General features: G+C 57.9%; 3 protein-coding genes across 8 annotated transcripts in view; 1 reads left to right on the top strand and 2 right to left on the bottom strand.

The window, feature by feature from the left end:
- Positions 1-13: 13 nt before the first annotated feature.
- Positions 14-9,248, bottom strand: ZNF76 (zinc finger protein 76). 6 transcript variants are annotated; one of them, XM_036398284.2, is made up of 14 exons: positions 9,040-9,248; positions 7,809-7,963; positions 6,587-6,667; positions 5,419-5,496; positions 5,050-5,255; positions 4,437-4,514; positions 3,970-4,089; positions 3,654-3,729; positions 3,231-3,356; positions 2,948-3,127; positions 2,496-2,729; positions 2,051-2,181; positions 1,208-1,348; positions 14-1,119 (listed from the first exon to the last, which is right to left on the bottom strand). In XM_036398284.2, exons 2-14 carry the CDS (start codon positions 7,879-7,881, stop codon positions 598-600), a joined length of 2,046 nt encoding a protein of 681 aa, XP_036254177.1. In that variant the 5' UTR covers positions 7,882-7,963; positions 9,040-9,248; the 3' UTR covers positions 14-597. The 6 variants fall into 6 exon arrangements, with proteins under 6 accessions (XP_036254177.1, XP_036254175.1, XP_036254180.1 ...); XM_036398282.1 differs by lacking the exon at positions 9,040-9,248 and adding an exon at positions 8,784-8,824; XM_036398287.2 differs by lacking the exon at positions 9,040-9,248 and having other exon boundaries at positions 14-702; positions 1,006-1,119; positions 7,809-8,741.
- A 64-nt stretch (positions 9,249-9,312) lies between these two features.
- Positions 9,313-12,159, top strand: RPL10A (ribosomal protein L10a). Its single transcript, XM_036398289.2, has 6 exons — positions 9,313-9,370; positions 9,570-9,644; positions 9,733-9,813; positions 10,135-10,283; positions 11,087-11,259; positions 11,952-12,159. The coding sequence occupies exons 1-6, from the start codon at positions 9,366-9,368 to the stop codon at positions 12,120-12,122; spliced, it is 654 nt and encodes a 217-aa protein (XP_036254182.1). The 5' UTR covers positions 9,313-9,365; the 3' UTR covers positions 12,123-12,159.
- A 2,833-nt stretch (positions 12,160-14,992) lies between these two features.
- Positions 14,993-23,355, bottom strand: part of SCUBE3 (signal peptide, CUB domain and EGF like domain containing 3) — a 29,657-nt gene continuing 21,294 nt past the window's right edge. The window contains exons 9-23 of the mRNA XM_036398422.1: positions 22,839-22,961; positions 21,447-21,563; positions 20,332-20,454; positions 20,007-20,141; positions 19,647-19,736; positions 19,446-19,562; positions 19,214-19,375; positions 18,766-18,969; positions 18,521-18,682; positions 18,084-18,251; positions 17,834-17,995; positions 16,945-17,142; positions 16,375-16,527; positions 16,127-16,206; positions 14,993-15,996 (exon numbers count right to left, since the gene is read on the bottom strand). Coding sequence (XP_036254315.1) covers positions 15,847-15,996; positions 16,127-16,206; positions 16,375-16,527; positions 16,945-17,142; positions 17,834-17,995; positions 18,084-18,251; positions 18,521-18,682; positions 18,766-18,969; positions 19,214-19,375; positions 19,446-19,562; positions 19,647-19,736; positions 20,007-20,141; positions 20,332-20,454; positions 21,447-21,563; positions 22,839-22,961 — 2,144 coding nt within the window. The 3' untranslated portion in view covers positions 14,993-15,846. The remainder of the gene's footprint in view (positions 15,997-16,126; positions 16,207-16,374; positions 16,528-16,944; positions 17,143-17,833; positions 17,996-18,083; positions 18,252-18,520; positions 18,683-18,765; positions 18,970-19,213; positions 19,376-19,445; positions 19,563-19,646; positions 19,737-20,006; positions 20,142-20,331; positions 20,455-21,446; positions 21,564-22,838; positions 22,962-23,355) is intronic.

The raw sequence follows: 23,355 nt of genomic DNA, 5'->3' as shown, positions 1-23,355 counted from the left end.
AGAAGAGGGGTCCTTTTAAAAAACAAATTTTAAATTTGCTTTTATTTCAACTCAGCATTTACATCCAGGTCTAGCTCAGCTCCTGGCAAGTGCTGGCTGCTCTGCTCCACAGCCAAGGGATCTGCCATGGAAGCCCTGCTTGAAAAGGAAGTGTGACAAAGAGATGGGAGAACTGCTGCTGGAACCATCCCAGTGCTGGCTCCAATGGCAGGAACTGCTCACCCTCCATACCAAGCTCAGCACAGCCTGGCCTTGCTCTGATGGGCCTTTATTGCTTCTGTGCATGTGCTGCCTACTTGCCCTGAGCTGGAGGGGTGGGAAAGAAAGGGGAGCTGTTGGACCATTCCTAGAGGGAGAGGGCAGGAAGTGCCCCTGAAGAGAGGGCTGCTGCTTGGAGCCCAGGAGCAGCCCAGTGTACCTGCCCTCCCTCCCAGAGGGAAGAGCCCTTCAGACAGGGTCACCCCAGCAGCCCTTTGCCCTGTCAGTGTCCCAGCTGGCACAGGGCACACGCTGGCACTGGCTCAGACGCTGTCCCTGCCCTGCCACCCCTGCACAGGCTGGGGCTGTCCCTGCCCTGCCCTGGCTGCTCTGCTGGCCTCAGCTCCCCTTCCCAGGCAGGGCTGTGTCAGGGGGCACTGGCTCGTAGTGGATGACTGCTGTGGCCATGCTGAGGGCTTCCTCCAGGCTTTGCTGCTCTTCCAGCTGGGGAGGGAAGGGGGAGAGAGAGTGTGAGTGCTGAATCCCCAAAAGGCAGCTCAGGGTGGCTCCCAGCAGGACAGAGGGGTGACACAGGTGTGAAGCAGAAGGACAGAGGGCTGAGATGCAGAAGGGCTGTTTGCAGAGGAGCATTCTGCAGTCCCAGCAGGATGTCCCTGTTGTCCTCTGCACAGAGGGCCTCTGGGAATTAAGGAGCAAACCCCCCAGGCAAGCAGCGATGCAGCAGGGCCAGAGGTGGCACTGGGTGGCCAGGGAGTGAAGGGGACAGTGGCAAGAGCCACGTGGTACCTGCACAGCAATGTGGGTGCCGTGGGAGGTGGCCAGCAATGCCACCTGCTGATGACAGAGCGGGGCAATGTCCGACTCCTCTGACACCACTGCCCCAGAAGCGACTATGGTCACCTGGAAAAGTTCAATTAATCGTGTTTTAAAAGAAAATGCAGGCCTTTTCTAGCAGAGGCAGCAGGAGCAGCCCCAGCTTTGTCTGTACCTCCTGTGCCTCGGTGCCATCAGTGTTGGCCATAGCCATGGTCCCAGTGTCACCTCCCTCGGGCACAGCGAGGGCCCCGCTCTGTGCCACCACGCCGATGGCACTGCCCAGGGCCTGCAGCTCCTCCTGAGACAGACTGACCTGGGGATGACAGCAGAGCTCAGGGAGCCTTAGGCAGCTCCTGAATTTAGCAATGCATCGGCCTGGGCAAGGAGGAAACAGCCTCTCTGCAAGACTCCAGGCACAGAGAGCTCCAAGCACCAGCACAGGGATAAAACTGACAACAGAGAACTCAGAGCTTGGGTCTTCAGCCCTCCCCATTCTACCACATCTTCCCAATCAGCTTTTTGTCTCAAGCCTGGATGGGGACAGCTTTGTGCATGACAGCAGCAGGAGCATCTCAGGCTAAGAGGAAACAGGTCACTGCTGGCAGCTGTTTCCCTTGCCCTGTGCCACAGAAGGAAGTTTTTTTCCAGTCAGCACAGGGGCAGCTGGTGGAGGGAAGTACAAGAAAAGTACTGCTGTATACAAGTGATGACAAAACATCTCCAAATCCAGCCTGGGTCAGCAGAGCTGGGGAGCCAAGGGCTGCCAGTGACCACACAAACACCCAGAAACCCTCAGCAAGGGGGGCACTGGGACCAGAGACCCCCCAAACTAACACTGCAGCAGAGGGTGAGGCTGTAGGAGGGAGCCCTCAGGGCAGGAAGAGCCCAGAAAGCTCAGAGGTCTGAAAAAAATGCTGGAAAAAGGCCCTGCTAAGAACATCCTGGCTGAGTTGAGGCAGAATCTCACTTCAGATAATAACTGCTGTCCCTGACACCCTGGAGGCTGTGTCCATACCTGCTCTGTCCCATCCTGAGAGATAAGTGAGATTTGTGTAGGCACAGCATCTTCTTCATCTTCCTCCACCTCTGACAGGAAAGCAATATGCTGACTCTTCAGTGGAGAGCCTCTGCCAGCAGCTGCAGCAGCTGGATCAGAGAAGGGGAAGAGCAGCATTATCAGAGTGTGAAAGCCCCTGCCTGGCCTCTGGACCTGCCTGTGGTCTCAAGGGTAGCACAAAAGAGCACAAGACCCTGGTGGCCTGGGAAGAAGGACCTTGACCTCTCCCTGTACCACAGAACGGGCAGGGGCCTGTTCCCAGCCTCCTGGACCTTCCAATAGATCCAGCTTTGATGGGGAAGCAGGCAGCCATGGCACATACTCGGGTCTGAGAGGGGCGTGTCTGCTCTTGCTGTCACCTCCCTCCCCTTTGCCGCACCTTGCCGGGGGAGTGGCCGCTCACCCTCCAGCTGCCGCTGCTCGTGCAGGGCCTGCTCGCTCTCCTCGGTGGCCTCCAGCTCGCCGTGGCTGCTGCGTTTGTGCATGGCCAGCGTGGAGGTCTGTCGGTAGGTCTTGCCACAGCTGCTGCACGTGTAGGGCTTGCAGTGCGTGTGCACCACGTGGTGCTTGTACAGGCTGGAGTACTCTGTGAAGCGCTTCCCACAGCCAGGCACGGTGCACAGGTATGGCTTCTCTCCTAGGGCAGAGGCCACAGAGCTGAACTTCACCCTCCTCATGCCCTGGGGAGGGATTCTCCACCAGAGCAAACAGCTGGAGATAGACTGCTGGAACAACAATCAATCCAATTAAGCAATTCCCACTATTTCCTCCAACTCCCTGGCCACTCCCAGGTCCACTCCTGTGACAATGCTCATTCCAGCCCCACCAACCTCCCTGCTGCTGCCTCCCTCCTACCTGTGTGGATCCTCATGTGGTTCTTGTAGTTGGTGGCGCTGGTGAAGCCCCTGCCACAGCCAGGCTCTGCACACGTGTAGGGCCGCTCGCCCGTGTGCGTCCGCATGTGAACTTTGCGGATGTTGGACGTGGTGAAGGAGCGGCCACAGCCCACGAAGGGGCACTTGAAGGGACGCTCACCTGCATGGACAGGGTGCTGTGGGTGAGAGCTGCCACCGTGCAGCCACCTGGAGTCCCTCTGACTGGCTTGTCCCCTGTGCAGCTCTTGCCCCGTGCTGCTCACCTGTGTGTGTGCGGATGTGTTTCTGCAGGTCCCCGGAGGTTTTGAAGGCTTTGCTGCACAAATCTTCTGGACACTTGTAGGGTTTCTCACCTGTGTGTGTTCTCACGTGGCTCTTCAGACCGTACCCTGTCCAGGATAGAGACCACAACTAATTTTGTACTGAGAAGGGAACACCATTACAAGCTGAGTACTGGCCCTCAGTCCATGTACCTGAGTATCTGTGTTGTGTCTGCAAAGCTTGAAAGGGAAGAAATAACCCACCCCAACACCACTTCCAACCTCGCTTCCACCATTATCTGCACACAATCAGTGAAGTCCCAGCAGGCCTCCTGTGCTGTGATTCCCTTGCTTTAGATGCTCTGGATATTGTGCTCTACTGGGTTGGACAGAAAATGCAATCTGCTCAAAACAGAAATTTGTTACCTGTAGCAAATGCTTTCCCACAGCTTGGGAAGTCACACGTGTATGGCCGGTCACCTGTGTGAGCACGTTCATGTACCTGGAAAAGAAAGAGCAGGTCCCTGAAATGAGGTCCAAGGGAAGGAAGAAGGAAAACTGCAGAAAAATGCTGGTGCAGAGAATTTCAAGTTCCCTGCTGGATTTCACCTTGGCCAAATGACACATCTGGGTCTCTTGGGGAGCTCAGCATGTGACTCAGCTGCACACAACACAGCATCCTGCTCTGGCAGTGTAACCTGGGCCTGGTCTGGCCTGCACACTGCCATGTCACCTGCTTTACCTTGAGGTGGTGGGCAGTGGTGTAGAGGCGGCCACAGCCTTTGTACCCGCAGCGGAAAGCTCTGCTGCCGACCTGCTGCCCCTTCCTGTGGCTTTGCACCTCCTCCTCCTCCTGCAGAGCCTGCTGGGACAAGCACTGGAATCAATCCAGCAAGCCACCCCAGCTTCACCAAGCCCACACAAATACTTCCCTCCTTGCCATACATATGCTCTCCTGCAGTTATCTTCCAAAAACATGTTCCTGAAACCAGCTTGTACCCACAAGGTGAAGCCCAGGTGACAGGGCTCTAGGAACCTGCATTTCCCCCTCCCACCTCCCAGGGGGTTCTCAGACATGAAACTCCCTTTCTCAGCTCATTTGAAATATGTGCAGTCAGTATTTGCTAACTCAGCAGAGAAGCCACAACATTTTTATAATTACTGGCAAAGAGGAGTTCGGCCTGGTTCCAGTCACTGAAAAATTCAGACCTGGGAAGAGATGTTGTTGGAGTCTTTACTCTTCGCTTGGCAGGTGTCTGTCACTCCCTCCTCCTCATCATCAGAGCCCTGTGAGTGAAGAAGCACAGGCCCTGTTTGTGTGTCCCTGTACAGCAGGAAGGCAGTGACAGCCACAGTGCCACCCCACCCTTCCCCAGCGAGCAGGGGCTGGGCCTGCCACAGCAGGAAGGTCTGTGCCCAGCTCAGCACTGCCAGCACCCTCCTGGCAGCCCCTGCTCCACAGCCTATGGAGATGGGAGAAGAAGGCACTCCCTGGGATATTGGGGTGGGACACTGCAGTGACAGCACATCAGGATCTGAAGCTGCTTTGGTCTTGAGGTCACTGTGGGGACAGTGGCCATGGCTTGGCCAGTGCTGGCACACCAAAGGCTGTGTCACAGCAGCTCTCCTCCCTCCCCAAACCTCAGCCTGCAGCAGGTTAAGGCTGGCAGGCCCAGCACCCCACGGGACCAAACAGCCCCATTCTGTGTCCCCAACTGCCAGGCACCCTTCAGCAGTGCCCCTCACACTGGACCCTGTCCAGGGACTTCTCTCAAATAGGGAAGGCACAAACTCAGGCCAGGAGATGCTGCTGTGCCCTCACCTTCCTGCCATACTGCTGCAGTGCATTAATGGTGTCCACATCAAGGCCATCATCTTCCTCCTCCTTCCCAGCCAACTCCTGGAGCTCAGTTTTTGTCTGCACTTGCAGGATGGTGCTGCCAGGTGCCACGATGACAGGATGGTGGATGTAGGCAGTGGAGCCATCCTCCAGCTGGAGAGCCTGGAACGTGCCGGGCTCATAACTCTCTGCAAGAGGAAACGTTCAGGTAAAGAGCTGAAAAAAAAATTCAGCTGAAAAAAAGCTCAGTGTGAGGCAGAAAAAATGTGCTTCATCTCCCCAGCCTTGGAAATCAGAGACATTCCAGCAGCTTCTCTCCAGCTGCCAAGGAAAGAGCAGGGAGTGCTTTACCTTTGGCCGTGCTGTGGATGAAGGCCATGCTGCCATCCTCCAGCACCACTGGCTGCCCATCTTCAAAAGCCACAGCCTCTAAAAGAAAAGGAAGACATCCACACACCTTCCTGGAGGACCCAGTTGAGGCTGCCAGGCAGGAGAGGACACAGGGCTGCCTGCTTGCCCTGAAAGGCAGCCACAGCTGTAGGTTTTAAGACACCATCTGAGCCCTTCTGATGTGAATGGAGAGGTTTTCAAGGCTTCATGCACAGATTTGCCTCTTCCTTTGCTCAAAGGAGTGATGCAGTGTCTCACCAGTTTCAAAATGCCAGATTATATCCCAACAGGAAGGGGATGCTCTGGCACAGGGGTGTGTGAAGGAGAACACCAACATCCCATGCCAGGGGAAGCACGGGTGAGGAGAGCCCCTCTCACTGTGCATGTGAAGGCAGGGAAGAGGCTGCAGGGGGGAAAGGGGCACAGCCAGCTATAAAACATCCATTTCAAGCAGCCTTTGGAGAACAGAAGAGGGAGGTGGCATACAAGGAGCATCAAGGAAGGACTGCCCAAGGTAACAGAGCTCTTTCTCCCTGCCCTTTGGCATCTTGGCATGGCCAAGGATGATTCCTCCGTGCCCCTCTGGTGCCTGCCACATGAACTGGGCTCCCAACACCTCTCTAATGTTCCCTAATTTCAGAGATGATGTTGGCTGATGGGTCAGTGGCCAAGGTGGCATTGTTCCCAACAATCCCCACACGACCCCTCCCACCACCAGCACCTATTCCAGAAGTTCTGCATTATCTCACAGTTCAGAGGAAATTCCTGCCCAGCTGCTCCCACATGAAACAAGCTCTGTGTGTGCTGTGTGGCTGGCACCAACACAGCTCACAGCTCACTGGGCTTGTGGTATGACAACAGGGAGAGCCCACAGGTGAAATGACACTTAAACATTGGTCTCCACCTCCACCAAATTCACCTTCTCATCAGATTGCTAATGACTTTGCAGGCAATGTCTCTGTTTACTCAGCCTCAAAACCACAAGAAAGAAAAGCCCAACAGAAACCCTATGCTCAGATGGACTTTTGAGAGCTGAACTGACAGAGGAGCCCAATGCTGGAGCACTGAGAGCTGCAGCCACATCTACAGTGTCCTTCCAAAGAGAAAGAGGGCAATGTGTGTTCCTCACCTTTCTGAACTGTCACCTGATGGATATAAGCTGTGGTCCCATCTTCAAGTTCAATGACTTGCCCTTCAATCAGCTTTTCACCTGGAACAGTTAAAACATACCATCAGCTGCTGAGCCCAGCCCCTCTGGCCCACAAAAGGGAGAAATTGTCACTTCCAGGCTGTTATGGATCAGCTTTCCCCCACAGAGATGCTTCCCAAAAATGCTGGCATTGCTTTGTCTAGAGAGGACACACGAGAAAAGACCCTCAGGCATCACTCATTGAGGAGCTGCCCCTCACAGCTCCTCGTGCCAAGGAGCAGACAGAGCATACAGAGAAAGCAATTACCCTTATGTTGGAAGAAAAAATAACTGTGTGTGCTGAGCAGCAAGTGCTGGGAGATTTATCTACTACTCTGGCAGAGGATCAACTGTTAGGAAACAATTACAGCACCTAAAGGGGCCTAAAGTGCTGCCAGTGTTGGGCTGTAGAGGCTCAACTCTGCCAAAGCCTGACTGCAAACCTGTAATTGTGACTGAGTTACCCAAAGATTTGGTGCAGAGAGGATTTGGTGCATTGCTCCATCCCACTGAACATGGAGAATCCAGGTTGGTTTCACCTGGAGCAAAAGGTTTGAGAGGGGGCCACACAACCTGGTGCTTCCAAGACAGCCCAGCTCCACATGTGTAACAAACCTGCAGTGAATTTGGACAGAAAATAAAGCAGGAGAGCAACCCCCAGGACAGGGAGCTGCACAACTCCTCCATCCTGTTCTGCAGGCTGGGAAACAGCGTGCTCCTCTTCTGGGAGCAGTGGGTGGTGCAGAAAGGGGCACCTCACCAACACCAGGCTAAGGGCAGGTGTGGAATCTGGCACCTCTCTGAGTGGGAAAAGCACTGCTGTGAACACCAGTGATGCAAAACCACCTGCTCAGCCCAGGGGAAGTTTTGGTGGAGGCCACAGCATCAGCTCCCTGTCCACAGCAAGCCTGGGAAGAATGGAGCTCTCCTAGTCTGAACAGCACCTTTATTTTCCACAGCAACAGCTCTCCCATCTCCACAGCTTCATTTCCAAACCAGAGGCACGTTTGATTTGTATTTTATTTCACATCACACTTCAGTGCAAATCCAACAGCCACCAGCTGCCCGTGTGGCAGCTCCCACGCCGTGAGGGGCACTTTTGGTGACGCTGACTCTCATTTCAGAGCCAGGAGGAGCCTCTGACAGCCCGAGGCTCTGTTACCTCTGGCAGCCTGCTGCAGGTAGGCCGTGGTGCCATCCCCAAGGGTCACTGCTGGCAGCCCCAGGCTCTCCATCCTGCCCCGAGTCCCCACACATGGATCCTGCCTGGCAGCACGGGGGCCTGTGGGACACGGGGTCGGCGTCTTTGCTGCGAGCCTTAAGTGAAAAGAACAATTCCATTTCAATTTCTGCCCTTAGTTTCTCCTCCTCCTTTAGTTTCTCCACTTTTGCACGCTAGGAAAGGCTTGAATGGCCTCAAAAGATTTTTGAGGTTATAAAGGATTAAGACAATGCTGCATCCTTCCCACACTAAAGGCAGGCAGGGATAAAAATCTATTCCACAGCCAAATATGAAATAAAGCTTATCAGCGAACTGAACTGACAGACTCTCTTAGAGACAGTACAAATGTCACATTTCAGCCCTTCCCATGCTCCAAATGATCTGCGGGGGTTTCCAGGTACTTTAAATCCTGAACCTACAGGCTGAGCATGTCCTGTGCTGCACCAGACAGGGGTGATGAGCTTTATTCCTCCTTCTCTCTTCCCTTTGCTGACTAATTCCCAGCCTTCCGAGGGACGGAATCCCAGGCTCTAAGCAAATGATGCTAAAGCCTGCACACCCCGATAAGAACATTTGCTGATCGGTTATCTTCCAGAGGCGCCACAGCGCGTTCTTCCTGAGCTACCTCTGGTAGCCAAATCTCTGATCCTTTCATTTCCAGCACCAAGGCAAACCGTGCCCGCCGCCGCTCGGAGCCCGCTCAGTGCCGCGCTCCCCGCACCCGGCGGAGCCTCCGGTGCGCTCCCCGGCCCTCGCCCCGCCGTGCCCCCGACAGACCGGGGAAAGGCGGCACGGGCTGCGGGGGCTCCGGGCCCGGGGGTGGCGGGGACACGGGGGGCTCCCCGCGCGCGTCTCCGGGGGCTGAGGCGGCTCCGGGCCCGGCCGCCATCGCCGCCCCCCATCCCCCACACCGACCTGAGCTACCCGCCGGGCTCGGGTCCGCCGCCGGCCCGACGTGCACCGCGCGCGGGCCCGCCCACCCCGCATGGCGGCGCCGCTCCCGCCCGCCCCCGCCCGCCGTACGGGTTCCGGGGCCGGCCGGGCCGGGCCGCGCGCGCCGCCCGGCGGCCAATGCCGGGGAGCGCAGCCGGCGGCGCATGCACGGTGCTAACGCTGAAGCCACACGGCCCCGGTTTCCGCTGCCCGGCCCGGCCCGGGCTGCCGGCGGTACCTGCCCCGCGGCCGGGACGGGGAGCGCTGCCGCCCGCGCCCAGCCTGAACCGGTAGCTCCTTTTCGGTGGCTGCTGAGGCCAGCCCGGAGCTGCTGGGATAGAACGATGTGAAGCGATGTAGGAACTCCTATCCTGGTGGTCGGACACAGAGGGCAAAGAGCCCGCGGTTTTTTATTTAACAAGGAAGGAGATTCGGGCGCGTGGTGGCCCTAGGGCGCCGCTCCCAATAGAGCGGCGCGCCGCGCGCTCCAGTCTCGCGAGATCTCTCCACTATTTATAGCGCGGCGGAGCCACTTCCGCCCCTTCAATCCGAGCAGCCGCAGCCATGAGGTGGGTGCAGTCCTGCTTCTCCATCCGCCGCCATCCTCCGCCATCCGTGCCTGGTGGGGGCCGCGGGGCCGTCCGGGTGGCCGGCGAGGCGCGATCCTCGGGGTCGATGGTGGCGGGAACGCGCAGGGACCGGGGCGGGCTCGGGGCCGCGTCCCGGGCGGGGCCGGCTCTGAGCGCGCGCTGCCGTTTCCCCCCGCAGCAGCAAAGTGTCCCGGGACACCCTGTACGAGGCGGTGAAGGAGGTGCTGCACGGCAGCCGTGCCAAGAAGCGCAAGTAAGAGCCCCCGACACGGACGTGTTACCCCCGGCCTCGGCCTTCCCCCGTCCGTGCCCGGCCAGGCCTCACCCGGTGCCTCCCGCAGGTTCGTGGAGACGGTGGAGCTGCAGATCAGCCTCAAGAACTATGACCCGCAGAAGGACAAGCGCTTCTCCGGTACCGTCAGGTTCGCCATCCTCTCGCTCCTACCCAGCCTTCGGCCCTGCCCGGTCCCGCTCGGGGCCGCAGCGGTGCCGAACCGCTTGGGGAGTCCAGCGCGGCCCGGCCCGGTGGGGGCGGCTGGACGGACCCTCACCCTGGGTCTTAAAACATGAGGGGAGGTGCGGCAGCCCCCGGGCTGTCCCCACCGGCCTGCCCGGGACGGCAGGTGAGCGGCCGTGCAGGATGCCCCGTGCTGCGGTAAGGTGTCTCCGTGCTGGCTCCGTGCACACGCGGGTGGGGCTGCCCATCACTGACTCGGACCTTCCTTCTTTCCGTCCTTCCCCAGGTTGAAGTCGACGCCACGGCCCAAATTCTCGGTGTGCCTGCTGGGGGACCAGCAGCACTGCGATGAGGCCAAAGCAGTTGACATCCCTCACATGGACATAGAAGCTCTGAAGAAGCTCAACAAAAACAAGAAGCTGGTGAAGAAGCTGGGTGAGGGTCCATAAGGTTTTTCTCTATGCTCAAATTTCCATGTCTTAGTTAGTTGCATAGCTGAAAAGCTGAGCAGAGTCAGCCCCAGTACCAAAATTTCCCCAAAAACTATTCAGAAAAGCCACCAGGCTGTTTCCAGTGCAGGTCTGACAGATCAGTACTGCAGGAATGGGGCTGGTTGTCCAAGGAAAGGAGAGACACAGAAAACGTCTCTGTCAAGTTTCACCCTTTGCTATGTCCCTCACTTTCCTGGTCTGGGAGCTGGAGGGCAGCAAAAGCCAGGAAATACCAGAGGCAAGAATGTGCTTTAGTCCTGCAGCTCTTCTGTGATCAGAAGGAAACGCACTCATTTTCTCTTGGTCAGAGAGAGAAAATCCTTCCTTTCCTGAGAACTCCAGAGTCCCTCTGGTACATGGGGACTTGCCCCTCAGTTCATAATGGGCCGTGGAACCGTGAGCTGTTAGGTGATTGTTGGCTAAGCTTCTCCTGGATGGATCCTCTGTCTCGTTCATCCTGGTGTGCACAGGCTGCAGCAGAGCTTGGAGCTCAGTGCCCTCTGGGGCTCAGCAAAGGACAGTTCCTTCAGGAAACAGGATTTGGGTCACTGTGTTGAGTGGGGCTGGGGCCTGGCTGCTGTGACAGTCATTCCTCAAAGATCTCTGACAACCAGCTCCAATTCTGGTGGGGCCCAGGGAATGCTGCATTTATCTGCATGGAGGAGTTGCTGATCTCAGCTGAGTCCCTCCTGGGAGCTTGGGGTGGGAGCAGGGTCCATGCTGAGCTCCCTGCTCGTGTCCTTGCAGCTAAGAAGTACGATGCCTTCCTGGCTTCCGAGTCCTTGATCAAGCAAATCCCTCGAATCCTGGGCCCGGGCCTGAACAAAGCTGGGAAATTCCCTTCCCTGCTCACCCACAACGAGAATCTGGTGGCCAAGGTGGATGAGGTCAAATCCACCATCAAGTTTCAGATGAAGAAGGTAAAGCCTGGCTTCAGTTGTGTGCCTGGGGGTTGTTCAGTGTCCCTTGCCATCTCTGGGTTGAGCTGTAGGTGTCCCTCGAGTGTTCCTGGAGCTGTGGCTGCTTTCCTCCAGCAAGGGGAAATGTACCCAGAGTGTTCCAGGGCCAGCCAGAAAGGAGGAATAATTTAACTGTGGTTGGTCGATCTTGGAGCAAGTGATGAGGAGAGGGTTGGATGCTTCAGTGCTGAGCACAATCCCGTGTGATTAATGCTGCTCCCAGCACGTGGGTGCTGCTCATGGGTTGGGACCTGGCCAGGCGTGTCCCTGGGGGGCTGAGCACGAGTGGGGCTTTGCTGGGGGAGAATTTGGGACTTGGCCTTGTCCAACTGAACTCGGGAGCAGCTCTGTGGAGATCCTGAGGACACAGCAGATGTGAGGGTTTGCAAATGCTTGAGCATTTAGGATAGCTGAGCTAATGATGTCCTGACACTTGGCCTGCTGGCTCACTCATAAATCCTCCAGGCTGTGGGGAGCAATGACTTCCAGGCTGCTCAGAGAGGAGGCCTGGCCTCTGCCACAGTGCAGAGAGGGCTGGGGGCAGAAAGTGAAGCTGGTGTGGGCATGTCCAGGCCATGGGACAGCCCAGCACGCTGATGAGTGGGTCAGCTCTTTGCTTGGCCTGTGAAAGCTGTACCTGTGTCTGTCCCCAGGTGCTCTGTCTGGCTGTGGCCGTGGGTCACGTGAAGATGACGGAGGACGAGCTGGTCTACAACATCCACCTGGCCATCAACTTCCTGGTGTCCCTGCTGAAGAAGAACTGGCAGAACGTGCGGGCTCTGTACATCAAGAGCACCATGGGGAAACCCCAGCGCCTCTACTAAGGGCTGGGGGCAGCAATAAACCCTGCAGACACCCTCAGCTGTGTGTGCTTCTGTTCCTGCAGAGCTCCTCGGGGAGGGTTTGCCAAGGAGCTGCTCAGTTCCTCCTGGGGAAGGGCTCAGATGAGGCCTTGATGTTATTTGAGAGATAAAGATGTAAGTTGAGAGAGATGTTGAATTGAGAGAGAGGTGAATTCCAAGTGAGATAGTGGAGCTTTTGAGGGAAGGAGCCTCACTCATCCCCCCTGCATTCAGAGAGGATGGGGGAAGCACCCCACAATCCCCCAGAGCAGAGGTGTCCCAGCAGGTGCAGGTTCAGCACAGAGTGCCACACAGAGCTCACCTGAATCCTGTGCAGAGCCCAGCCCTGCTCTGGGAGGGGCAGCAGAAGTGTTTAAATACAAGTGCCCACACCTGCCCACACCTGCCCAGGTGCAGCTCCTGAGGACTTGAGCATTGTCTGTCAGTCCAGGGTGCTGAAGGACAGAGCTGCAGCCCAGTAAGGGGCTCGGGGCTGAAATGGAGGGTGTTTGCCATCCCCTCTTCCCTCTGAGCCACTCTGTCTAACTCTATGTTCTGGGCTAAAAATGAAATTAAATAATGTGCATAAATAAATACATTGTGCAGGAACTGGAGAGCTTAGGGAAGTGCAGCATTTAAGCTTCTGGGGGGAGACAAAAAACTTTGGGCCCTGGAAAAGCTTGTCAGCATCTGAGGGAACAAAACAATGAAAATAGCTCTGGATCCTGCTGTTAGAAACCTTTCAAATAAGCATCAGAGCCAGTTTTTGAAAGATCAACACAACACCAAGAAATTCCATTTAATAATTAAAAAAAGACAATACAAAATGCAAACATTTCTTTTTACAAAGTTCAAATAACAATTTTTTTTTCTTTTAATCAAGTGCAAATAACCATGAACTACATCTTGCTCATCACTTTAATCGTTTCTGCTGGAGATGGCAAGTCCTGGCCCGCTGCAAAAGGCAGATATAAATACTCCAACATGGAAAAAAAAACCAACCAAAACCCCAACAACCCTAATTTTTCTTGACTGCTTCAAAACCTTGATCCCCGAGGTGGCTGATGTGGGTTCAGCCTTTCAAACCCATTCTGAGGTGGGGGTGGGTGGCTCCAGGGGCCCTGTGGGATTTTGGGGGCATTTTTGAGCTGTTCGGTGAAAGCAGAAGGGGGAGGCACCATTACCAGGAGCCTTTGACCATTCCAGGAGGATGTGCTGCACCTCATCCTTCCACAGCAGGGAAGCAGAGGTGGCAGGTGTGGTGACAAGGGTGACAGCCAGGACAGCCCTGTAACCTGACATTAGATGAGCCAGAGTTAATCAAAGTTAATGAACTCTGGTGGGCACGAGGCGTTGGTCAGTCCTGGGCTGATTTTATTTTTGCTGGGTTATTTTTCCTTCTAAATGTGAAGGACCCTTTCAAAGGTCACTGGCCTGCACCACTGTCCCAGAGCCACAAAACCCCTCCAGATCCCTCCAGCAGCTTTTGTGCTTTAAAGCAGCTGCTTGCAGACAGCGACCAAGTGACAAACAGCTCAGCCCACAGATGTGGAGCTTCCAAACAGGCTGGGAGCCGGCAGCAGCAGGGGAAAATCCACAGCTGGGATGAATCAGGACAGACTTTTCCAACTGACGCATCTTGGGGACAAACCTCAGCCCCTGTGCCAGTGCTCAGCCCGTCACAGAGCCCGGGAGAGGCTCCTGGGGTGCTGGAGCAGTGTGGATCAAGGAGGGAAAACAGGGACCAGCAGCTGCAGGAAAGATGGACCCAGTGGGACATGCAGAGCAATAAATAATGGGTTTGTTAAAAGCAGGGCTGGGCTCAGGTGTGGGCAAAGGGACAGTGAGGGACAAGTGGGGACAGTGATGGAAGGGATCTGCCACTGGCAGAGCTATAGGCTGGTCAGTCATGTTTAGTCCTGGCAGCTCCAGGTCTTTGAGAGGATGAAGATGGGGATGAAGGTGTGGGGAGGATGACAGCTGAGAACTGGTGGCAGGGCTGGAAAAGGAGGGAGGCTTGGGGAGGAAGAGGAGAGGTGGGTGGTGGCAGTTGCCTGTCCCTGGGAGTCCTTCTGTCCACATGAAGATGCTGGGGGCACAAAGCCACCAGTGGTGTCCACCTGGCCATTGTCCACAGCTGAGCCTGTCTGGGGGAGGCAGATGCAGTGAAACAAGGGGTGGCAGGATGGGTCTTCCCTGGGGTCTGCACCCCACTCCCCGGGGAGGGACTCCCACAGCATCCCTGCAGGGTGAGAACACACAGGGATGGGGCCAAAATGCCTGGTGGGACCCAGAAGCACAAAAGCTCCCCAGGTCTGTGAGGGTGGATTGCTGTACCTGGGGGAGAGGTCTAGGGGCTGAGTGGAGGGCCAGCTCCCCTCTCCTCCCAGCCCCCCAGACCCATCCTCAGCAGGCGCTGGCTCATCCCTGAGCCCCTGCAGGGCAGGAAATCAGTTTGCAACAAGCAGGTGACAGAGCTGAGTCCCCTTGCAATGGGACTGGAACACCCAAACTGTGGCAGATCCGTCTGACAGGGCCAACTCCACCCCCATGGATGAACCAAGACGCCTCCAACTCCCTGCAAAAACTCACCCCATTGCACCGAGCAGAAGAGGCACCATCTCCCCCCAGAGAGGGGCTTTTATCGGGGACAAACATGGCAGAAAAGGCCAGAAGATGCCATTGTGCTGGTCAGCGCAGCCCAGGGCCCGGCTTGCTCTGGGTGGGTGGTTTTTGTTTTCTTGCAAACACACATTCTCGTTTCTCAGGCAGTTATAAATATTGTCGTTTCTAGTAAAAAAAAAAAAACAAAACAAAAACCCAAAAAAAAACCAAAAAACAACTTCCCTCTAAATAATATAAGGAAGACTCAAATGATTGCACTTAATACATATGAAAAAGGTAGAAAGGAGGATATCCTAGTGCACAAACATTAACTCCTGCTCTTCTCAAAGCTTGCTTTTCCGAGTTACTCTTTGGCAGAGCTTGTAACAAAGTCTGGTTTCTTGGCACAAGTGTCTGGGGTGTGGTGGGGGTGGCGGGGGGGGGGGGGGAAGAAAAAAAATCGAACCCGGCTGAAAGTCCTTCTCCTTTGCTCCCTGTTTTCTCCCGTGCAGCCAGACATTGTTCTCCGGGAACGTGGCTTGGCTGCGCTTCCCTCCCAGCACCAGCGCGGCTCTCCAGCGGGCCAGAGCCACCACGGTGCCGCGCTGGTGGGCTTTGCCATCGCTCCTTTGCATTTCCTGTTCCATCAAGGCGGCTTTGGCAGTTCTTTTCCCCCAAAGCGGCGCCGGGAGCTGCGGCGGACGCGGCGTCGCCTCCTGCGCTCCTCGGAGAGCGCTCCCGACAGGGACCCCCCCCCTCACTATCCTGGGCTGCTGCTGGCCCCAGGGAACGGGGACAGACCTGGCGTAAAGGAAACCAAAGGGAGGAGCACACGGGACAGCGAAAGGACCACTACTTCAGTTTCCTAAAACCTTCTGCTTCGGAAGAGGGGAGCGGCTTCACCGGAGGAGACCGGAGCGAGCCCCGGCTGGGAGCGCGGCTCTGCAGGGAGCGGCGGGGAAATCGTGGGGAGACGTCTGCGGGGCGAGCAGTGGCGATCCTGCCGGAGCCAGGCGGAGGAAGGGAAAATCAGAAAGGAGAAGGAAGGGAGAAGAGGGTTTCCTTGGCTGCGGGGCGGCCCGGGGCGGCGGGGCGCGGCGGGCTATTTGTAAGGCCGGAGGAAGCTGGAGACTTTGGAGCGCAGGAGTTTGATGAAGGAGCGGGGCAGCATCTCCTTGTGCTTCTCTGTGTACTTGAAGTAGTTCTGGGGGTGCGCCAGCACGTCGAAGAAAGCTTTGATGAGCTTCTTGTCCTGCAGGGAAGCCGAGCCAGAGGAAGGTTCAGCATCCCCGCCGTGCTCCCCTGAAGCCCCAAATGCAAGGAGAGCAGGATGCATCCTGAAAGGAAGGATGCCCTGGCGGGTTATGGACTTGGGGGCTCACCTTGAGGATCTCCTGGTGGTTCTCAGAGGCGTAGAGCCTTCCATCCCGCACGATGTCCTCCACCAGCTGCTCGTAGTCCTCTGCCAAAACACACAGGGCATGAGCTGCCACTTGTCCCCGAACCTCTGGCCTCCATCCTTCAGTTCACTCCCCCCAAACACACAAGAGGTGTGAACTGGGCTGAACTGGGTCCCAAACTGTGGGGGGAGAAGCACCAGGGTGCTGGGATGGCATCTCCCCGTGCTCACCGTCGTAGGTGACGTAGGGGATCTGGAAGCCCCGGGCACTGTTGGCTTCGCTGGTTTTGAAGTTGATCCAGAGCTTGCGGGAGCGGGCGGTGAAGGCGATGGGTCTCTCATAGGTCTGGCAGGTCTCGTAGGTGGTGATGGAGGATGGGGAGGCTGCAGGGAACAGCAAGGGGACACAGGATGCTGCTTGCCCATCAGCAGAGCTACCCCCAACCTTACTGGGTCAAGGGTGGCATCAGGGATGGGAATTGTCCATGCTGGGCAAGGCTGAGCCCCCCCTAACCCTCATGTTACATACTAGGGATTGTTATTCCTTCCTTGCTCTGGAAAGCACCAAATGGGGCTTTTAACCCTCAAAATGGAGTCCCAGGTGTGCAGCCCAGCCCATGCACATCCCCCTGAGATCCAGCAAGACCCCTGGATGCAGGGTGATGCTCGTCTCCCCACTCACCCTATTCCCAAAACTCCCCTCCTGCTGCCCAGGGATGCACCTTTGTCCCTCTCTGCCAAAACCCAGCCTTTTCCTGCCCAGCTCCTCCCCTGAGCACCGTGGCCTGCTCGGTTACCTACAGTTTTTCCGCATGACCAAGACGTCGCCGCACTCATCCTCGGAGGGGAGGAAGATCTCGGGCACCACGATGAGGATCTTGCGCTTGGGCGGGGGGTTGATGTTCCAGGTGCACTCGATGTTGGCAGGGTAATTCCCCGGGTAGTTGGGGGACTCGATGTAGCCCGTGTACTCCCCCAGCTCCCCTCCACACTGCCGGTCTGCAAGGCAGGGACACCACACCAGGGCATTGGGGGCGAGGGTCCCGCTGGGGGTGGTTTGCTGGGCCAGAGGGGCAGTGTGGACCTCTCACTAGTCCTAAACACATTCATACTCTTAACCCTAGCAACCCCCTCCACCCGCATCTTATTTCCTCTTCTATCCAAAAACCTCAAGAACACTCCCAGCACAATTACAAACACAGTCAAAACTTCCTTCCTAATCAGCCTAATCCCAATAGCAATCTATATCCACTCCGGAACAGAAAGCCTCACCTCCTTCTGGGAATGAAAGTTCATTATAAAAGTCAAAATCCCCGTCAGCCTGAAAATAGACTTCTACTCCCTTACCTTCTTCCCCATTGCACTATTCCCATTTGTATCATGATCTATCCTACAATTTGCAACATGATATACAACCTCAAACCCCTACATTACAAAATTTTTCACCTATCTACTATTCTTCCTAATTGCTATACTCATCCTAATCATCGCCAGCAACTTATTTGTCCTATTCATTGGCTGAGAAGGAATCAGAATTATATCCTTCCTACTAATCGGCTGATGACACGGTCAGGCAGAACTCCCCATGCCGGCCAGAAATGACCCCAAACTCTACAGGATTTTAAAACACTTTTGAAGGAGAACCCCACACCTGTCCCACCCCCCTTCTGTTGCCCCCCAGCTCGCCTACTTTTGCACTGGGACACCGAGGTGGAGCCGTCGAAGTCGGTGGTGGTGTTGCCAGGGCAGGAGATGCAGTAATTCTGCCGGAAGTCGGGCTGGTAGGTGCCCACGGCGCAGCGGATGCAGCGGTGCACGCTCGTGTTGTAGTAGTGCCCAGGGGAGCACTGCACTGGGGGGTCAGGGAGCACAGGGGGCTGTGTCAGCTGCTGGCGCGGCCCTGCTGGGTGGCCCCGTGCTGGGGCCCAGCTCTGCCCTACCTTTGGTGTCGCAGTCCTGGAAGGAGAGGGCTCCCTCGTGGCGGGTGGTCAGCCCCCCGCCGCAGGGGAAGCAGAGCGCCCGCCCCACCTCAGGCTGGTAGGAGCCACGGGGACACGGCTGGCAGGGCTTGAAGCCATCAGCAGAGTGCTGGCCAGGGGGACACTGACCTGCAGGCAAGGCATTGTTCAGTCCTGGCCCCCCACATGCTCTCCTGCCCCATACCCAGATCCTCTTCCCCCTCAGCTGTAGCACCACCAGTACACCCAGAGCAAGTGCTGCCCTTCCTGGGGTCCCCTCTAAATAATAAACACCCAAACCAGACATCTCTGTGAGCCCTGGGGATGCTCAAGGCTCTCCTGTCTGCTGGCTAATGGTGGAGGCTGCGGCCCTGGACATCCCCCGAGTGTGCCTCGAGCCCCACCTGTGCCCTCCTTACCGGTGCAGCCGGTGATGTTGGTGGCTCCGATGGGTCCGAAGGTGTCGCCGCGGGGACACAGGTCACAGGAGAGCTGCCCCTCCCTCTCCTGGTAGGTGCCGGGGGGACAGGGCACGCACTGCTCCGTCTGCCCGTGGTAATAGGTTCCCTGCGAGCAGCTGACTGAGAGCCGGGGGGGCCGTCGGTGATGCTGTGGGGGCTGTCACCGCCGGGTCCCCTCGTCATCCCGCCACGCTCCTCCTTACCACACTTGCTGGCCAGGCGCTGCTGGCCCGGCCCGCAGCTCTCCTGCCGCTCCGGGGCCACGCTCAGCTTCCGGGCCACCTCGTACTCCATCCCCGAGAAGCGCAGCAGGAACCGCTCCTGGTTGATGGATTTCTTCAGGGCTTTGATGGCCGACTTCAGCTTCTTCTCCACTCTCTGTCGCAGGCAGTGCAGGTTGCAGCTGGCTGGGTGGCGCAGAGGGGAATGGGGGGACAGGAGGGATGCAGTAAGAAGGGAGGGGTGCAGAGGGAAGCCCAGGAGCATTAAAACCATCCCCCAAATGCTCAGCTGCAAGTGCTACCCAGCGTGTGCCAATCCAGTGCAAGATGAGGACTGGTTTATCTCTCCTTGCTGCATGGGGATGGTATCGTGCCCCTGGTCCCACCACCTGTGCTGACCCAAGATGGGTCGGGCCAGTGCTGTGCCCACCTGTGATCTCCTCAGGCTTGATCTCTGCCTCAAACTCCAGCGTGATCCGTGTCACCTCTTTGTTGGGGGAGTTGCGAGCCCGGCGCCCCTTCCCCTTCTTGGACGAGTCACACTTGAGGTTGACGAAGGTGACCTGGCAGTCAGAGCACGGTGCCGAGCCACCTGCAGGGGGGGACAGGTCAGCACCCCCTCCCTGCTGGGGCACAGGCACCTCCCCACCATCACACCTCACCTTGTGTCCCAGCCTTCCCGGCCTCCTCCTGCTTGCCCTTGCTCCGGGGGTGCAGGTGGCACTTGGCATCCTTGATCTTGAAGGAGGCTTTCTGCTTGACGGGGGCAGCCACAGTCTCTGAAAGAACAGGTGGGTGCTCAGCAAGCTGGCATGGCCCAGCCAGGCTGGTGGCAGCCGTGGGCACCCCAGGAGCCCCCTTACCGAGGCACTGCTGGCTGCTGTTGGTGGGTCTGTGCTGGCCCTGCCGCAGGACGGGGGTCCCACAGCTCACTGTGTAGCTGCTGTCGGACTCTGTGAGGGAGAAAGGGGAGTTGGCTCTGCCAGGGTGATGCAGGCAGGCTGTGCCGTGGGGGGATGATGCCAGCACCCTGCCATAGAGATCTTGAACCAGGGACCTGGCCCATGGATCTGCACCCAACAATGAGCCCTCCTAAGCTACAACCTCCCTCCCTCCCCCAGCCACTGCACTCTGGCTGTGGAGCCACCCCTCTCCCCTCAGTTTGGGCCATGCAGGAAATGGGGACCCCCTGCTCATGCTGGTGGTGGCACTAGTACCAGTACCTGGCAGAAATCGGGCCTTGGAGGTGCAGGAAAGGGCACAGCTGTCCTTCTTGCCCATCTTGTTGCACGTGAGGGTGGCCCGTGGTGGCACCGAACCTGGCAGGCACTTCACCAGCTCCAAGGGACAAGCACCAGCTGCTGATGACAACCAGGGATGCCCGTGGCTGGCACAGCTCAGAGACCCACGAGGGACCCCAGTGCCCTGCAGCTCATGGGGGATTCACCAGGGAGGAGACAGTGCCAGAGCATGGCACAGGGACCCCAGCCTGGCATCCCAGAGCCCCCAGCTCCTCCAGCAGCCCTGCTGGCTCCTGGCCTGACATACCCACACAGTCCTTCTTGTTCCAGTGCAGCTTGCAGCCAGCAGGACAGGTACACTGGTAGCTGCCAGGAGTGTTGATGCAGCCGAATTTGCAGCCACCCCTGTTGATGCTGCACTCATCGATGTCTGTGGGGACAGAGGAAGGGACAGTGACTGAGGGACAGTGGGACCCCTCGGCTCTGACACTGAATCACTGCATTTCTCAGGGCTGGGATTCTGGATGGATAAATCCAAGCCCAGCTGGGACAGGGGATCTGCACCTCGGGGCATTTCCAGCAGTGCCACCTCCCCATAGCTGTGCCAGCTCCATGGGGATAAGGGACAGCTCGACTCCTGCTGTCCCCAAGGGCCAGGCAGGGACGGGTGCAACCCATCCAGGCTGAGCCCAGCCCAGCCCCTCATGGCACAGCAGACAGAGCCGACATTTTTCACTTAGAAACTGAGCCCAAAAGGCTCAGCCCTGGTCCCTCTCTTCAGCAGGGTCCCCCCGGCCTGAAATGATGCTTCAGCTCAGGGATGGAGCTGCCCCTGTCAGAGCCCTCCCTGCCCAGCTCGCCCTCACTCGGGGCATTGATGGGAGCCATCAATCCCTTTGCTGCAGGGCCACCCCAGACAGTGCCGGGGGCTCACGCTGACCGTGTAGCTCAGAAATATTCGGAGGGTCGCTGACCCAGCACCGGAGCACCCGGGCTCTGATCCCGGGCCGCCGGCACCGCTGCCACAACACGCTCGGCAGCCCCTGCGGAGCGTGTTTCATCCACCTCCCGCTTCCCGGGCGCAGCACGCCCCCGCCCTTGGGAGCTATCTGCCTTGTGAAATTTAAATCAAACCCTTTTGATGTTCCCCTTCCCACCCCGTCACAGCTCCCTGCCAAAAACGCCGGGGATTTCTCCCTCTCTCTCTCCCGCTGCAGACAAGTCGCAAATTGTTCCTGTCGCTCTGTTTGAAGTTGCAGACACCAGCGAGTCTGGCTGTGAGCCCCGTCCCTGCCTGGCGTGTGCGTGGAACCGACCGTCCCCGCGGGCCCCGGGGGTGGGCAGGGTCCCCAGGGGTCCCACGGCAGCCGCACCCGGGGCTGTCCCACCCCTGGGACCCCAGCGGGGTCCAGCTGGCCCTACCTCCGCAGTGGGTGAGTCCATAGAGGGTGTAGCCCTTGTGGCAGAGGCACTGGAAGCTGCCGGGGGTGTTGATGCAGAGGTGGTCGCAGGTGCGGTCAAAGGAGCACTCGTCGATGTCTGGAGGAAGGGCAAGGGGAGGAGGTGAGAGCTGGCACGGCAGAGGGGCCGTTCCCTCTGCGGGACTGTCCCCTTCCTGCTCCAGCTGCTCCAGCAAGCCGAGGGCTGCGCTGGGATGCTGTGGGACCCTGCCCTGGTACCCTCCAAGGGTCCAGAACCAGATTGCTCCGGGCATTCAGTACAATTCTGGGCATTCAGGATGCTCCGGAGATCCAACACCAGTATGCTCCAGAGCCCTGGGCTCCCTCCTTCCCCGAGCTCCTCCTCACCCACTGCACCAGCATCCCCCTGCCACAAGCTCCTGCAGCCCCTCTGCTCCTCAAACGGGCCAAACAGGGCCAGCATCGCTCCTGCAGCCCCTCTGCTCCTCAAACGGGCCAAACAGGGCCAGCATCGCTCCTGCAGCCCCTCTGCTCCTCAAACGGGTCAAACAGGGCCAGCATCGCTCCTGCAGCCCCTCTGCTCCTCAAACGGGCCAAACAGGGCCAGCATCCCGTCCCTGGCACGGGAGGGCTGCAGGAGCCCCCGGCTGCTGCCGGTCCGGGGCAGGGAGGGATCGGGAGGATGCCAGGAAGGGATCAGGAATGCTGTGCGGGCAGGTCCTGCCTCGGGGACGGTGCCAGCAATGTCTGCTCGGCCCCGCGGGCACCTCGCTGGGGCAGGGAGGCCCCGGCTGGGAGGTGAACCCAGCCCGGTGGGCTGGAGCATCATTTCATTGGCTTCATTAAGTTAATTGCTGCGCTCACGTCAAACTCCCCGAGCACAGAACCTGGACGGAGATGAAAGCAGTGGCAGCCCCGGAGCCTGCCAGCCCCCTCCTTCCCCGGGCCTGTGTTTTCAGGAGGCAGCGCTCGGGCTCAGGCACACCTGCCGTGCTGACCTCGGCCATGGGCTGCGGGGGCAGCACTGACCTCCTGGGCTTATGGGAGATGAGGACAAAGATGTTGGGACGGGGAGAAAAAGGTGGAAGAAGCAGCATGGAGCAGGCAGCTCCCTCTGGAGTGAGCAGGAGGCATCTTCTCCCCATTCCTGCCCTCCAAGAACTGGGAGCCCTGGCAGCTGCCTGATTGCTGGCTTTAACTCTGCAAGAGCCCACAAGTCCCCAGCTCTGAGACTGAAGGGCTAAGCCCCAAACCAGAGCCTGAATCCAGCACTAATCCCCTGAAGGATGCATGCAGTCCACAGGAAGGGCAGAGGACTGAGCAGCCGGGGCAGCAGTGCCATGGGAGTGCAGGGAGGGGCAGGGCAGGGGCCCGGGCACTCAGTGCCCCTCACCTTGGCAGTTCCTCTCGTTTATGAGCAGCTTGTAGCCCTTCTTGCAGCTGCACTCGAAGCTGCCCACCGTGTTCCTGCAGATGTGGTCACAGCCGCCGTTGTTGAGCCGGCACTCGTCGATGTCTGGTGGGGACAAGGGACACCCAAGGGTCACACCCTGGCTGGGATGCTCAGCCAGGAGAGCCCAGGGCTCCCCTCTGGATGCTGTCCCCACCACGAGGGACAATGGAGGAAACCCTTTGGGCTCTGATGGTCGGCAGGGGAATGTGGCTGAGGTGGTTTGTTCTCCCACTAATCACACAATTTACTGTGAGGAAACAACGTGTGAAATGGAAGGAGACCAGGAGGAGGCAGCAGCCTGCCCTGTCCCTCCACCCCCCAGTGCTGGGGCAGCAGCTCTGCCTCGCCGGGGCTGAGGCTTTCTTTTTATGACTGTGAGGGAGCAAGCTGTAAACCTGCCTGCAGCCCTAATAAAACCCCAGACACAGGGGACGTGGCTCTGGGTTATTGCACATCG

The sequence above is a fragment of the Molothrus ater genome, chromosome 25, assembly GCF_012460135.2.
Source record: "Molothrus ater isolate BHLD 08-10-18 breed brown headed cowbird chromosome 25, BPBGC_Mater_1.1, whole genome shotgun sequence".
Classification (NCBI taxonomy): Eukaryota; Metazoa; Chordata; class Aves; order Passeriformes; family Icteridae; genus Molothrus; species Molothrus ater.
The sequence above is the reverse complement of the archived record's forward strand: the minus strand, read 5'-3'. Positions and strand labels throughout refer to the sequence as shown.

Coding starts and splice junctions, on each gene's coding strand:
- ZNF76 (XM_036398284.2), bottom strand. CDS start 7,881: ATGGAGAGCCTGGGGCTGCCAGCAGTGACCCTTGGGGATGGCACCACG. Junction 6,668..7,808: donor CCTGCAGCAGGCTGCCAGAG/GTAACAGAGCCT, acceptor TAACTGTTCCAG/GTGAAAAGCTGATTGAAGGG. Junction 4,090..4,436: donor CCAACAACATCTCTTCCCAG/GTCTGAATTTTT, acceptor TTGTCCCAGCAG/GCTCTGCAGGAGGAGGAGGA.
- RPL10A (XM_036398289.2), top strand. Junction 10,284..11,086: donor GAAGCTGGTGAAGAAGCTGG/GTGAGGGTCCAT, acceptor GTGTCCTTGCAG/CTAAGAAGTACGATGCCTTC. Junction 11,260..11,951: donor TCAAGTTTCAGATGAAGAAG/GTAAAGCCTGGC, acceptor GTCTGTCCCCAG/GTGCTCTGTCTGGCTGTGGC.